This window comes from Excalfactoria chinensis, chromosome 12 (assembly GCF_039878825.1).
Source record: "Excalfactoria chinensis isolate bCotChi1 chromosome 12, bCotChi1.hap2, whole genome shotgun sequence".
Taxonomy (NCBI): Eukaryota; Metazoa; Chordata; class Aves; order Galliformes; family Phasianidae; genus Excalfactoria; species Excalfactoria chinensis.
In genome coordinates, this window is record NC_092836.1 from 11,808,197 (window position 1) to 11,824,251 (window position 16,055).

The window sequence follows — 16,055 nt, forward strand, 5'->3', positions numbered from 1 at the left end:
CTAGGGTTAAATTCTGGTCCTGGTTTTATTAAAATTCTCGAAGTACTGACATCAGGTAGGCTTTCTGAAAGCCATAATGGCAGCCCCACGGAGCTCAGTGAGCAGCAGGACTGAGGTGCTGCAGGGAGGGCTGGCTGGTATAGGCAGCCCTGGGCCAGCACTGACGCATCTGGCACAGGGTTAGTGCAACACCGGGTGGCACTGAAGGGCTGCTTGGATTTCCAAATACTCTACTGATATGCAGCAGTGAAACTGAGGCACTTTTCTGTGTAGATAAACATCTTAAAGACACCTTCATTTTAATTTTTCTCTAGATGCTGTGCACCTGAAAGAAGCATTTTGCTGTAGGTCCTAAAGCTAAAATTTTGTTCTAGTAGTACTGGACTTGTATCCATTCCATTCAGTAGGACTATCAGATTGTAAATCAACGTTTTGGTTTCAATATCAAAGATGATATAGTTACATCATTTTAATCATTTTAATGCTGTTATAAAATAAGAGAATAGTGCTTTTATTAAGCATTTGTAGAAAAAAACGTGAAAATTTGAACATGAAAAGTTCTTGGGTCAAATTTAAGAAGTGAAAGAAGAACTAGATGGCAAAGATTGTCTTGGAAGTATAAATGAAAATATAAATTTCAAATCTACATACATTAATGATTTCTGGTTTGGAGAAGTTTCTATATTCAGATTTTCAGCTTTTTTCTCTCAAACTTTGACCTCTTTTTTTCTAGTAATACTTATATTAGTATATTTTTGATATACCTTAACATATCCTAAGCTTTGGTTTTTTTCTGAAGCCTTTAATTTCCTTAAGTGGTTTAAAATATGGGGGTGCATTTTAGTACAGTCTTGTTCCTTCTCAGACTCTTTGGCATGGTTTGTACTCCTTGTACTCATTTACAGCAGTGTTTTTTACTGTTTGAAAGGGAGGGTGAACATAACTAATTTCAGTGCTATGGAGAATTCTGATACTGCCTTCATGAAATAATACGTTTTAGACAATGAAGGGTATCAGAGTTATCCTAGAATTGCTTAATACAGTGTCTATAAAAATGCAGATGCAGCTAGTGTGGGAAATGTATGCAATTGAATGTTTAACAGTCAAATAGTGTGAGTCCTGCTCACAGTAATTTGGTAGAGAGTAGATTATTAATTTTGCTCTATTGAACTGTTTAAATGGGAGGCAAGCAAAGCAATGAGTGTTTAGCTTTTGATGTTTTGTTTGTTTTTCAAACAGGAATGGATATGAACAGTAGTTAAAGTAATTCCTGATGTGTGTGGATGTATTCTTATATTTATATAGTTCTAAGATTTACTTATTATAAAGAATAAGGAGCTTAAAAATTTATCTTTCTTTTAGGTAGAAGAGCTGATGAATGCATTGGAAAAGACTAGACAAGAATTAGATTCTACCAAAGCCCGTCTTGCCTCAACACAGCAGTCGTTGGCTGAGAAGGAAGCACATCTGGCTAACCTAAGAATAGAGCGGAGAAAACAACTTGAAGAAATTCTAGAAATGAAGTAAGTACCATTGCTTTCTCAAGTTTCTAGAAAAACTTTTTTTTTTTGTTGTTCTAAAAGACTGTTTTTCTCCCTGTTTGAATCTATGATCTGCTAATAGTAGGACCAAAGTACCTCTGAAACTACAAAAAAGAGAGAGTGCTCATTTTGTAATTCATTACACTAATTAACAGTTCACATGAGAAGAATTTTTGAATGCTGCCTTTTGTTACGTGCAATTAAAATATCAGTGCAGTGTAAGTTCCATGAAAAATGGAGTATTTAAGGCCCCATCTTTCAGTGAGAAATGTATATGGGAGGTTTTTTTAGTATCATGCAAGGAAAAACAGGTTGACTTTGTTGATGGTGCAAAAATGATTGAATTGAATTAGTTAAAAAAAACACACAAAACAAACACCTATCAGTGTACATGTTATCACAATATGTAAGAATACAGAACTGACAAAGGAAGACAGACCTGTAAATACATCTGTCTTCCTATGCATGTCTGTAATTAAGGCATTGTAAAGCTCTAGCACGATTTTTAAAGTTAGCATTTGCAGAAAACAAGTGAAGTTGTTATGGTTCAGAAAAGCTGGTAAGCATATAGATAACAGTCAACAAATAAAATTTGCTGTTCTCATTCATAAACTATGTTTTTTAGGGAAAGAAAGAAAACAAAAAGCACTAGAAATATGTGTAGCTTTATCTAGATACGTGTGGCTATCCTGACATTTCAAAGGAAGGTAAATCATTGGAGAAAAAATATTCTAATAACACAGTAAAAAAAGACAAGGTGGCTTGTTTTTTGGGTGGGTGTCTAGCTATAACCTAGACACTCACTGACATAATAATTACAGTTTTGTTTTGTAGTAACTTTAGTAGTTACTGTACAGTAGTTACTGTAGTAACTGTAGTACAGTAGAGTTTCTTCATCTAACTTCCCTTTGATATTTTAAGATAATTAATTAATTGGAAGAATTGACTATAACTTCTATTTATCACTTAATTATTTGATATAGAGTGATTATGGTTCTTGGCTGCTGGCTTCCAGTTAAATAGGCATGAACTGTGTTTAAAAGCATTCATGATGATTTCCTATGCTTATATTATGTTCAAGTTCCAAACATAACTCTGCATTCTGGGTCCATCTGGCTGACATTGCCAAGATCCATCTTAATTTACAGACTACAATCGCTTGTCAGTTTTAGGTAATTTCTCCAGTTGTCACTACATGCCCCCATATAAATTCAGTTATTTAAGGAAGTTTAGAGTAAAACTGGAAAGGAGCTTAATCTTGTTCATTATCTGCCTGGTCTTTTTGAACTTGGAACTAGATAAGTACTACTTAAGGAAAGGTAGTTGGATGGAAGGAGATAAATATGAAGTTATACTTATCTTGATGCCAGTATGTAAAAATCTGAGATTTATTCTAATGAGTTTCAAAGTGTTAAAAATTGGAGAAGGATTTTCATGTACTGTTGCTCTGTTGCTTTCTAAATATGAGAATCTTTTTTTTTTTTTTTTTCCCCAAATGTCTATAAAAATATTACTATATTAGTTCTGGAGGAAATATTTTTGTTATGGTCGTATTTTTTGGACAGTGCATAACTCATACTGACATTAATGGAAGTTACGGATTCATGTTAACGGCAAAACACACCATGTGTTCAAATCCATCATAGTGCCTAATTGTCTTAATGCTTTATGCTCTTTCTGAGCATAATAAAATCAGCGAGCTTATTTCGTAATAACTGAGAGTGTTCTAAAAAGCCTTCTGCATTATACAACGTGACAAAAGCCATTTTGATTTTTTAAGAGTGTTTAGCATTCATAAAAAGGTTTCAATTGGCTTGAAATTAGCAATTAAAAAGATATATTTTTTTTTTTGTTTTCTGAAAGTTTGCAGTAAGGACCAGAAGCTACTGAGAACTTCTGGAGGGTTTCTTAGAAATGCACATTCATTTGTTCTTTACATAAATTTGATGACCGTTCAGTGACTTAGTTACATTTAACAAACATGGCACTTAGCAGTCCATGATTAGGGCATTAATTTACAAAGATCTGAACTTCATGTTTTGACTTGAAGACTACTGAATTCTTACCTTTTGAGATCCAACTGTGTTAATTACTGTTCATTTCCTTTAGTAGTCAACTAAGTACATAAAAGTTTTGCCAAGAGTTTGTAAAGTGGGGTTATTTCAGTGCCTTTAGCATTCATTTATGCCATCACCTGTGGGTATTGATATACCAGTTTTGATGGAAGTGACTTTGCCCCATAATTCACTGTGAATTTTCATAAGAAAAAATACATGCTTTCTCTAATGTGGAATAAGTCAGATTACTTCAGTAAGGAAGCATTAAAGATCTAATAAAATAACCAGCTACTAGTCTTTCAATTCAATAACAAAAATAGATCATTGCTGTGCTGTGAAAAAAGAAAAATAGATTTTTCTGTAAATTTTCTTAGTGACAGCATAAAATTAAACATCCCTTCCTTTGTTTAAGAATGTTCACCGTTTCTTCACTGAAAATAATAAATGAATATTGCTTATCTCTGTTTTTCAGTATGTTTACTTTATTCATTTAACAGCACCTGTGTATAGTCAAGCATGAAATATTTGTGGAAAGAAAGGGGTAAAATGTTTTTTCCACCAAGCATTCAGCCCTACCAGCTGCCACTCTGCAGAAGTGCTGTAAGCATACTTCTCTTTTACCTCCTGGATTGGTCATTCAGCTGATCTGTCACAAAAGGACAGGTCAGCTGCATTTACCACTAAATGCCAGTCTTGAATGCAAGACCATGGTTGGGATCTGTTTGTTTCAACAAGCTGTTCAGGAGCAGTTGCACAAAGCAAGCAAGCAATTTGGTGCTGGAAACTTGGCTCAAGGAAGTGCACCAATGTGAGTTTGTTGATTATTTTGTCTGACTTGTCCTCTTCCCCCCTTTTAGTGGAGTTAATCCTTGCATAGATGCATAAAAATAGCCTCAGGTGGACTTTTCAGGACACTGAAGGCATGAAAAGGGACATAGAATGAATTCTAGAAGTCAACAATTACAGCATAAGGAAAAGACTTTGTGACATATAAAACTAGATGGTCACAATTTGCAGGGAATTCAAAATATTTTATGGAGTATTAGTGGCAGAGTATAAGGAAACTTAAAATTCATCTGGTTTTCCCCAGGCATACCCCCCATATTTCCATCAATAAATTTTACTCAAGTAGAAGTTGGGGATTTCATGAATGTATAGTGGCTTAGCAGGAGCTGCATGGCTGGTGCATGTTTGGAGAACACAGACATGTTTCCAACACCTGGGTAAATCAGATCATGTCCCTGCCTTACATTCTTCTATTACTTTTTCCATCCATCACTATGCAGACTAGTGCTTGGGGAGTGAAAAGAACTCAATGTATTTTTGCCTACTTACATCCTACCTACTCCACCCTTAGAGGTTCTGTTACCCACAGCACAGTGGTTTCTTTCTCATCACTGTGGCTACAGCTGTGGTCAAAATCTCTTCTGAATTTTCTCTGTAAGCAGCAAATCCAATGCATCTGGAATATTTCAGAGTAATTTTGTATGCAGCTCACCTGTTCAGTACATGTATAGGCCAGAAGGATGAAACTCATTGGCAGGAAAATCCCTGGTAAAAGTGTAAGGACTCAACTTGCATATAGTCATTGTTTTCTTTTATTGGGGGATCTTCCACACACAGCAAGGATGAGGAAAACAGGGCTGTAAGAAAGGAGAAACTGCAAGGTGATTGAAGTTTGCAAATACACTTTGAAATTTCTTGGAGCTTACTCTTTAAAACCACTTAAAATGATATTTTCCCCATAGGCACTGTCTGCTTTCTGTGATAATGGTTAAGCAGTGGGGTTTTATTTGTTTGTTTTTTCCTTCTTTTTTGAGGGAAAAAACAAACAAACAACAGAACAAGAAAACAGGTAATTCTTGCTTAGGCTAAGAATCGAGGTGTTATTATATATATATATGTATGTAGACACAATGTTGTTTATGCTTATTTTTTAAATGCTGTTACATTGAAAGACTGTCCGAAAAAGAGGCAGCACCTACCTTGAATGTAGTTCTAAGCTAAATAAATAAATAGATAGTAGTGGATACAGAAAAATAAAGGATAGACTTTGAGTTGAATTTTAAGCAAATGCAGCAGGGCTAGAATACTTGGACGATTAATGAGGTATTCTTTTGGAAGTAGTGTCATTACATTTCTTTTTCTACTTTGCCAGCTCTGCTATAGCCTATATTTGGAGAAGGACAGCTGTGATAATTTCTCCCTCATGAATTGTCTGCAATAACATATTTTTACTTGACAGCTTAGACAATAGGATAGTAGAGAAAGAATATTTTTTTCAGAAAGTATTTACTATTTTTCTTTAATTTTTTTTTTTTAATGATTATTTAACTTTGTTTCCACTTTAGTAATGCATATTATAAATACGGTCAGTGAATTGATAGCAAGTTGATTGGCTCAAAAATTGTACCAATTTGAATGTAGAACACTAGACAGCTTTTTAGTAACTGGTGGGCTGCTTTCATTTAATTGTAGTATTCATGCTGAGTGTAGAGTGTCATAGCCCAAGTTAAATACAAACAAAACAGCAGGATGTTGATACAACTGTGACTTCCATAGGAAGTAGTTAGAATGGTAATGTGGTCTCCTAACCTGGGTGAAAAGTCTCTTGTGACTGCTTTTGCCCCATAGACCTGTAACACAGCATGCTGTCACTAGCATTTTTGACACCAACTTGCAAACAAGACAAGGATTAGAGAAACCCAAATGAAGGCTTTGTTCTCTGGAACAGAAGCTTTCTTGACTAAAATGAATAGATGTTTTTCTTTTGTAAGCAGCGAAGGGGCACAAATCAATAAAATGTTTCTCTCTGTAAGAATAAAATGAGCTGTTTACTTGACAAAGGTTCTCCTACTTAAAGACATTTGAGCGTCACCAAACTTGAAATTTTACCAACCTGGAAAGAAAGTGTTATTTCTTCATTTTATCTATTTATTTTTCTGTATGGTCATATTCTACTTTTAGAATAGATTTCCACCTGCTATTGAAGTTTAGTTTGTTTTCCTCATCACATAAGAATTTTGGTTTTCAATTAGAAATGTTCTTAAGAAACTATAGAAATTTAGGTGTTTGTAGCTGAAATAGTGATCCTCTCAGCTCCTGTGATCTGTATGGTTTTGAGGCATTTGTTAAGCAGAAGGAGACTTTGATGGTAGTTGCAGGCCAGTAACTTAGCGGTGCACTTTTATTTCTGTTTGTTGCCATTCATTTCCTACCCACTCTGGTATCTTTCCTCAGGACAAGAGATGCAGTGCGAAGGCTGGGATAGGTGCTTCAGCAAACATTTTCAGTTGGGAGGTCCACAATGCTTCCTGGGGTTTTCTTGCTTTAGTGCTTTCCCCAGAACTTGAATGGTAGAAAGATCAAGGGAAACCTGCAGCTGCTTTATGAGGAAAAACTTCCAGACTCATCACTCTGGGGAGGGGAAGGCAAGGGCGGGGTGTGTTTGAAGTTTACAGAATCACAAAGGAGGCATAGGTTGAATGTGGAACTGTTGTTTGCCAGATCCTCCAGAAAAGGGAATATCAGGCTGTTGTTGCAGTTAATCAGTGATTGATTCAGAAGAGAGAGAAGGTGTGCTTTATAGGGTCACTGGTTGGAGACCCTTGGGAATTCGCTTCCCCAAAAGGCAGATGGCATCAACTGGTTCAGAAATGGGTTAGACAAATTCATGGACAAGAAGTGGTTTATAAATGGGTGCTTCCTTATACTCTTTGGCTGTTGTTCTTGAACTATGTTCCTAAAATTTATTTTCTCTCTGAAGTATAAGTCCTTTCCTTGCACATTGCTCTGTTACACTGAAACACAATGATCATAATTAATATCAGATGAATTTAAAATCATTTTTTGAGAACCTGTTCTACTAATTCAAATAATTGACTTTGCAAATAATAAAGATCACATTTTGCATAAGCTTTACCTTCTGTTGCTCTACAGAGAATAAGTGGATTTATGGGACAATAAAATGGTTGAAAAAATTGTTTTAAAGAGCAGGCAGTAACACTCTAGGGAGCAGACCTCTTAGGAAGCAGACGGGATTCACAGTGATTCGGGCTTACAGGTGCTGCTACGTACAGGACTTTTAGGTGCATAGTCTTGTTTTTCTTTTGTAATGCAAAATACAGTTGCAATGTAAGGAATGATGTTTGCTTCTCTTTTTCCTTTTTATTTTATTTTATTTTTATATCAGAATCTTTAAACTGAAATACATCTCTGTCTCTGAATTTATAAATGTGTTAGGGTTTAAATTACAACAGTTTAATCCATGATATATCTTGATTCATAACATTCCAAATTCATGCGATGTAGACTAGTGTTTAGAGAGGAACAGTGATAAGAAGAATGGCATATAAAAGATAAAGGGATATAGGAATTTGTTTTCAGTGCAATAAGACAATGGTAAGAGGAAGAGGGCTGTACGAAACAAGAAAATGAAAGTTCAGGTCTGGACTTAGGAAATCCTTGTCAATAAGAAAACTTAGTATTTTTTATCTGAAGTTAAACTGTGAGGAGCTTACTGGTGAGTGTGTCTGTGTTAAATTTCTAGATGAGGAAAATGTTAGTATACAGTCTACCTAAAGAATTATACTTCTTTTCAGGTTTCCATTGTACAACCTCTTTTTGTGGGTATGCTGTGTTTTTTTTGTTTTTTTTTTGTTGTTGTTGTTTTAACATAAGAAAATGTAAAGAACAAAATCATTTTATCAGAAGATCAGTACCGTAGAAAAGAACTATATTCTGTAATTGAACTTGAGAAAGCTAGATATGGTTTGTTTTAACACTGTATTTAAATTGCTTTTAGTTTGTAAAAAGTTGCTAAGGATAAAAGTGATGAAATAGGATGGTGTTTGTTTTGAAGTTCAGCCAATCTGGGAATGTGAAGGCTTCAATCTCTGATAAATATACTGAAAAGAACAGGTGGTTCAAAAGATAGCAAAGAAGAGTAGGAAACTGAAAGTGAAAAAACAAGGAGAAATTAGGCTTCTGTTCATGAGTATATATATTTTTTCAAAGCTGACTGAATTACGCCCTTGTCTACTGAAACCCTCTTACTGTAATTCTCACTGGCCTCTGTGACTTCTCAGGCAGGGCTGATCAACTGCAGGCTCCCAAACCCATAACCTATGCCAAATGAATATGATTCAAGCAGATGTTTCTGTGTTTTAGACTTCAAAATATGATGGGTCAGTTTTTCCTTTTTTTTCTTTTTTCCCAACGGCAAACCTTGCATAGTTGAGACCCATGACATTCAGTTCAGTGGTGGGATTTATAACCTGAGGGTCTCCTGATGGGGCAGTGTTGAATTAATGTAAACTCTGATTTATGAACATACAGAACCAAAGAAGTTTAAAAGCTTGTATTATTCGACTGAATTACTGGACTACTGTTTAATACTACATGCATATATATATATATATATATATATAATGTTCTTTAAATTGTTTATGGTGGCGTTTTCTGTTAAAAGGAATAGGTTTGATAAATTCAGATGAGAAAAGTCAGAAGCAATCAAGCACAACAGCTTTCTTAGTGACAAGCCTCCCTTGCCTTCTCATTGCTCCTTATGTGCTACAAAGTAAATTCACTGCTGCCTCCTTCTTGTGCTTTGTTCCTTCTCCTTCCCCATAGCCCAGCTAAACAAATAGTTCTCTGTGTGATGTGGAAAATAAATTCTTTCCTATTGCTTTGTTTTCTCTCATTGGGTTTTCTAGTGTCTAGTAAGATAGAGGATGTGTTTGCAGTTTTCCTTCTCATGTCTGAGAATGCTATTAAGTATGTCATTCTTAGTGAAATGTGAGATTGTGGCAGCCTTTTTTCACGTCAGAACTTAAGTAAGATTCACACATTTATCTAACTGATATAATGAAACCTGCAGAATTTATTGTCATACAGTTATAGAATCATTAAGGTTGGAAAATGCCTCTATTATCATCCAGCCCAACCATCCCTGTACCACTAATACTGACACTAACTACATCCCTCAGTCCTACATCTCCATGTTTCTTTAACAACTCCAAGGATGGTGACTCCAGCACCCTCCTTGGCAGCCTGTGCCAGTGCCTCAATTGGTCAGAGAGTTTCTGTCTCTTTGGGAAGGAATCATGTTCATGCTGGTCTTAAAATCAGTGAGAGAGTTTTACGTGACTTTTTCTACTGTCGTTTATGCCCTCCCACTGAAGTGTGTATAGCTTACCAATATAGATTATAAACCTAACAAGACTATACAATAAATGTATTAACATGGTGCCAGGCATAATGGGCCACAGGCCAGTAAGCATTGCAGCAACATACCAGATAAACAAAAACAACCAGCATGTATCATGTATACTACCAACACTGTCTAAACAATGTGAATCTAAAAATATAGTCGTAAAAAGAGTATTTCCAAGTATAATTGGCGAAATATGGTGTATGGCTGCACAAAAATGTGCTAAACCACTGACTTTCTTATGAATAACATCTCTTCTTTCAATGCTGCACTGCTGTTAGTAGAGGCTGCTGGAACATGACAGTGATGGCAATAGAAATGAGGATGAACTCATCTTGATTTTTTCTGACTGTGAATAAAAATAAACATGGCTGTGTCCATATTATTGTGCAGTGTGCCAGGATACATTAGGAAAGAGTAGCATTATTTAAGAAGTTATATAAGAAGGTATATATAAAGTCTGTGCTATGTCTTATAGTCAAACTGATGTGTTCAGGATAAACATCACCTTAAAAGGACACCTTGGCTTGCTTTCTCAGTGCAGTGTGGCTTCAACAGAATAGATAGACTTTTTAATGGGAACCAAAAGCTTGATGACAGCATAAATTTATGCAAATGCTTATATTGGAAAAATTTGTCAATAGGTGGTAAATATTATTGTTGCATTTGTAGAAGAGCTTATGTAATTCTGACAAAAATACCATGCTTATTATGTTGTATTTTAGTACATAAATGTATACTGCGGAATGAAAGTGAAAGGCAGTATATTTTTTCTGATCTAATTCCGAATTTCTCTAAAAACTTCCATCTTTTATTTTGTATACATGTATGCATTAAGGGGAACTGTGATTTGCTGGCTTATATTAGAGATAGAAATGTACTTTTTTGTGAGTGTGTGGTTAAACTCTTCCCAGCTACTAACCACTCCTACCTCAAACATGTGGTTTATCTTTTTTTGTATTTGATTCTGACCAAAATTAGGCCACAGTGGCCTCTGAGGATCACCATATTCTTAATAGTGTTTAAGTTTCAAGTGATTCTTCTTTTTTGCTATTCAGCTCATCTTGCATTCTTTCAAAGACTTACATAATTCTCATCTCCTAGGCTGGAGGAAGATGTAGATTAATCTAACAGAAACAGTCACTGAATTTACTACTTTGTTTTTCAACCCACTTTAGCAGTCTTTCAAGTTAGTAAACACAGAAAGGGACCGAGGACAACATGTTGAAGATAGAGCTCATACGACACTTAAAATAATTTGTCAACTCTATTTGAAACACAGAATCAAATCTAGTGGAGATACATTCAAATCCACATTATGTACATTGTAGGTACAAATTATTAAAATAAATTTTAATTCCAGTTAAATCCATGTTCCTAAGAATGTACTTTTACTTTTGTGTACTGCCTTTTATGTCCGTAGGCCTAAGGAGTTTTGGAGAAAATGCAGTCAGATGTGAGCATAGGACCTTATTGCATCAGTCAGTGAGTGGTAGTGAGAGGATTTCAGGGTGGTTATATTCAACTGTCTGCATCTTCTGGCAAATTGGGTCTCAAATGCATTAGGAAGGAGTAATGAAGTTAAAGGGAAGAGAGTTTGGAACTTTCAAAACCCATCACTCTCAAATAGTCAAACCATGAGTCTTCCTGATTACTGCTTAGGGAACTAACAGTGTTTGATAACTATAACCCCATCCAGGTCTTTCATGAGAAACTGATCTCTTTTTAGTTTCCTGTGTGGTCTGTAAACAAAAAGTAAGTGGTTCGTGTCTGCAGGGTTAGAGCAGGAGCTGGGCTTGTGCCTATTGTGAGCTTCAGTAGCATCGAAGTAGAGATTATTACGTAACACTAAAAGAATAGAAACCCAAGAAGTGTGGCTGATTCTCATCTGACATCCGGCAACCTGATACCCTCTTCACAGAGTAGAAGATATTCTGACATTAAAGAAAAGACCTATCTATTTAAAAATACTTAAACTTTCAGACTATATGACAGAAATGTGTCTGCTTTCCAGTTCTGGTTTGGATGCCCATTCCCTCTGCTTATTGATTATTTTGTCAAAAACTGTAATAAGGCTGTTGAAGCACAACGTAGCTTTTATGGCTATGTATACACAAGCAGCGATGCACTACCCACCACTGCCCCTCCTACCAGATTCCTTCTTAAGAAAAAGAAGCAACACAAAAAGCAACACCTAAAAAACTCAAAAAAAAAAACCCAAAACCAAACAAACACCAAAACACCCAACAACCACACACAAAAAAACAAGGGATCCAGTCAGGATGAAAACCATCTACAGTATTTTTATATAATGTATATATATATAATTATTATTTTTTCTTTCTTAGAAAGATCTCCCTTCAACACTTCAATGTAGTGATGCTTTGTTTAGTCTAATGGAGTTTTTCGTTAGTATCTAGCCTAAAAGTGAATCTAATTAACAGATGAACTTAGGAAATCCCTACTGCAATTTAGCAACTAAATGAACGGGGGATATCAGTATATGACAAGCAACTTCCACTTAAAGCTAATGTAACAATTACCTCATTAGGGCTGCAACTTTACACTCTTAAAATAAAAGCTTTGTTGAATTTTAAATATGTATTTGACAATCAAAACTTGAAATCCGCTTTATGAAATTATGCTCCTTTATTGATACTGACTAGCTTTATAAATGTTTGTCTTAATTACGCTATATTGTGATTAAAAAAGTTTGCAGATACTCTGCCATTTCTGTAAAGTGAGCTGTTGGAGGCTTTTTTGTTAAAGATGGGGGTAGGGTACAAAGAATAGCCCAGCTCCGCAAGGAGGCCCCTCACAGGCCATATGAATCCACTTACATGTAAATTGCTTGTCTCTATGAATTAAGGTGAAGGTTATGAAAGAACTGCATTTCTGTGTTTATTGTAGGATTTTTGACAGTCTCTTTCCTCTTTCAAGTAAATTTGGCTTAAGTCCACAGTCAGTACAGTTTTAAGTAAACTCCTCTTTTGTTACATTAACAAGGTTATAACATCACTGAGGCAGATTTCCAGCTGCATGGATTGTGGCCTAAGCATGCAGACTGAAGGGATAATTAAAACCTGAGGGTGAGTGAGTTAAACTACCAAGCAAAATTGGATAAAAGGCTAATTGTCCATAGCAACATAATACGTGTTTCTAAATACCTGTGAAATAAAGATAAATATTTGCAGTCTTTTAATTCCTTCTTGAATGTTCAGATTCAGATTATATAACAAAAAAGTCAACGATAAGTAAATAGGAACTCTTGGAATTCTTAAACTTTCCTTATATATTTTTTTTAGATATTAATTGAAAAACACAGTAATTTTGAATACTTTGATAATTATCTAGCTTTCTTAACAAAACAGGAAGAACTTTTGTGTAGGAAGTACAATGTGGTAGGAAGTACTATGTGGTACAGGATGACAGAATGGACTGGCTGGTGCTTTGTCAGAATTTGTCATATCTCTTTTTCTTTCCTACTTTTTTCCATTATTAAGAATGGAGTTGCATACCTTTGGTGACCTTCAAGAAGATGACATAGACTCAGGCAAGATGATACATTACTGCAAAGTTAAAAAAACAAAATGGGTTGTAATGGCAGCTTGTACTGAACTAAATGAATTGTGAAGGCCCATTTGTTATTCATTAGGAGAAGCAGAGCAGATTACTGTTCAGCCTTCATAGGGAGCCTTTAAACTTAAGGTCATTTTACACTAGTACCCTTGTGGCATGGACAGCATTTAATACATTTTTAACAGCTTTTACATTTCCATGGTTTGCAGCAGTGCTTGTTGAATCATTTCTGTAATGAACGTGTTTTAAAGTAGTTTAGAGTTACTTTGGGGGAAAAAACAGGAAAAAAAAAGAAATAATTGGGTTGATGAAGTGACTTTATATACTAAAGAGCTAAGCATGCAGAACATACTGCCATAAAGTAACGCATGCTGATTCCCACTGCTAGAGAAGTACATCCCTGGGGAACTGTGCTGGCATTTTTTTTTTTTTTTCTTGCTTTATTTTTAAACTTAACTAGAAGTATAGTTGTTATTCACAGTGCTCATTCCATTGGGGGAAGGCAGGTCTGAATTTAAGAATATTTTCTTTAGGCTATTTCTCTAGAGTTGCTCAGGAGTCTGATGGAGAACATTCAGCATTTTGGCATATTTTGGGAAATGTGCATGTTAACTGTCTTTTATAACTGTTGATACGGTTATCTAAGGAACCCAACGTAAATCGAACGTGGAGTGGAGGGTAGAGATTTGCTAATCAGAATAAATTTTGATTCAGTGGTGCTGTGGAAAGTCAAAGCAGAAAGGTAGGTACCAATATAAAGCACTCTGAGAGCTATTTGTTCAAGAGTGTTGAGCAAATCTAAAGTTCTATTAGCTTAAAGTATGACTTATAGCTCTAAAGAAAAGTATAATAACCCCAGTTAAAGGACGTAATCTAGTTGTTGTTAAGACAATGTTATTTCAATTATGTTTTAAATGTTCAATTTCATCAGTATTACTGACCTTTCACTCTAGTAGAAATATTTGTCTTCTTTTAAGTTTGCACCAGCTTCCACCATGAGATCACCTCTGGTTTGTGAACTAAAACTGTTTTAATGAAAACTACTTTAATCTCTCTAAGGTTTTTAATGTTCTTCATAGATATGAAAATACAGACTATTAATATATCTTCATAATATATTTATAGAGTGTTTTTGTTTGGTCAGAAAATGAACCTCAAAGCTATTGCTATCTTAGATTTTGGAATATGTAGTTTAAGGGATTGTTATCATCCCAATCAAAGCAGTAACCTGAGAAAGGCATAGTGCCACTTCATTCATTTGTAGAACTCACTAATGAGACCATAAAAAAAATTCTGTGAGGACCATGCACAATTACCATAGGGCTTCTGAGCTGAGGTATAGCAGTATAAGTTTGTTCGTTTGTTTTCTTTCAATTTGGGGGCATATAATTAATAATAGCCATTTTAAATTGCCTGAAAGTGGTGTAACTTACTTGTCATGTGAATAAAATAATAAAATATGCTAGTAAGAGAATTCCAATAGCAGAGCTATCTTTGTTATAAAAACAGATTAGATTAAGATACTCAGTTGGTCTTTTAACATAGAACCTCCCTCAAAGTTATAGATCATACTCTCCCCAGTTTTAATCCTACTTCTATTGCAGTACTGAGTCCAGCACCCCTTAGATTGCTATAAGTTAGGCATCTTGTTAAGAGTTTCAGGCAGATTTTGTAGTAACTGTGTTCAGCAAAACACACGGTAGCCAGAGCAATGCCTGTGAGCCTCCAGAATGTTTTTCCTTTTGTGTTAGGGTAGGAGGGTCCCTGTGGTGGAATGGCAATTGAGGCTTTGTTGGAGTAATTTCAGGTGTTTGTTCTACCATTAGAAAGGGATACATTTAGTCACATGCTGGGTTCAAGCAAGAGCTCCGGAGCTGGAAAAGTTGAAAAAAATCCTTTTGATATACGAATGAAATGTTAGCATTCCAAAAATCCTCTGAACACTAGTATTGTTCAAAGTACTTACACACTGTATATCCCATCTAGGTAATTGTTACCTTTCTGGACCCACATAGCAGAAATCTCAGTCCAGCACGTTCAAATGTGTGAACTTTCTTCTTTTAATAATACTCAGCTTGCAGTCTTTGTGGGGCAGAAGATTAAGATGCTTCTTCAAGGAGAAGGATCTGCTTTTGTGGACAAATGTTTAAGTGTGCTTTGGTTCAAGAGACTTGGTGTGACAGGATTTGTGAGAAACTGCTTATGGTTAGAGCTATGCATTAAGCCTGCTTCCATCCAGGCTGGGTGAAAATAAATGCTCAAATTTCTGGATAGATAATCAAATTTGATCAAGTCAATATTAAGTGTTACTGAGAATAAATTGGAAATGTTATTGCAAGAGTAGACAAATGATCATCCATGAAGAAAATGTTGCAGTCAGTATGTTCTTTTGTGTCATTCTGGAATCAGAAATCAAGTAGGAGGTTTTATTAAAGCATTTCTGTGGAAAACAGCATGATTTGGAGAATCCTGTATTGTTGTAAACCAGGTGAAAATATGAAAGGAGAAAAGTCTTTTTCAGTAACATTGCTTCAAATGGTTAACCTTCAGACTAATAGGAGCACTGACAAGGTAAATGAACACTGATAAACCAACAGAAAAAAGATTCACATTTAGGCTTGACTTCTTGCCTAATAAAGGAAGGAATTGATACCTGTACCCAGAGGT

At 35.3% G+C, this 16,055-nt stretch overlaps 1 protein-coding gene across 17 annotated transcripts in view; it reads left to right on the plus strand.

The window, feature by feature from the left end:
• Positions 1-16,055, plus strand: part of ERC2 (ELKS/RAB6-interacting/CAST family member 2) — a 369,674-nt gene that overhangs the window by 182,064 nt on the left and 171,555 nt on the right. For all 17 annotated transcript variants that reach the window (XR_011905070.1, XR_011905073.1, XR_011905076.1 and 14 more), the window contains one exon: positions 1,363-1,523. Coding sequence is in view for 1 of the 17 variants with exons in the window: in XM_072347008.1 (XP_072203109.1) it covers positions 1,363-1,523 (161 nt within the window). In the remaining 16 variants the exon portion in view is untranslated. The remainder of the gene's footprint in view (positions 1-1,362; positions 1,524-16,055) is intronic.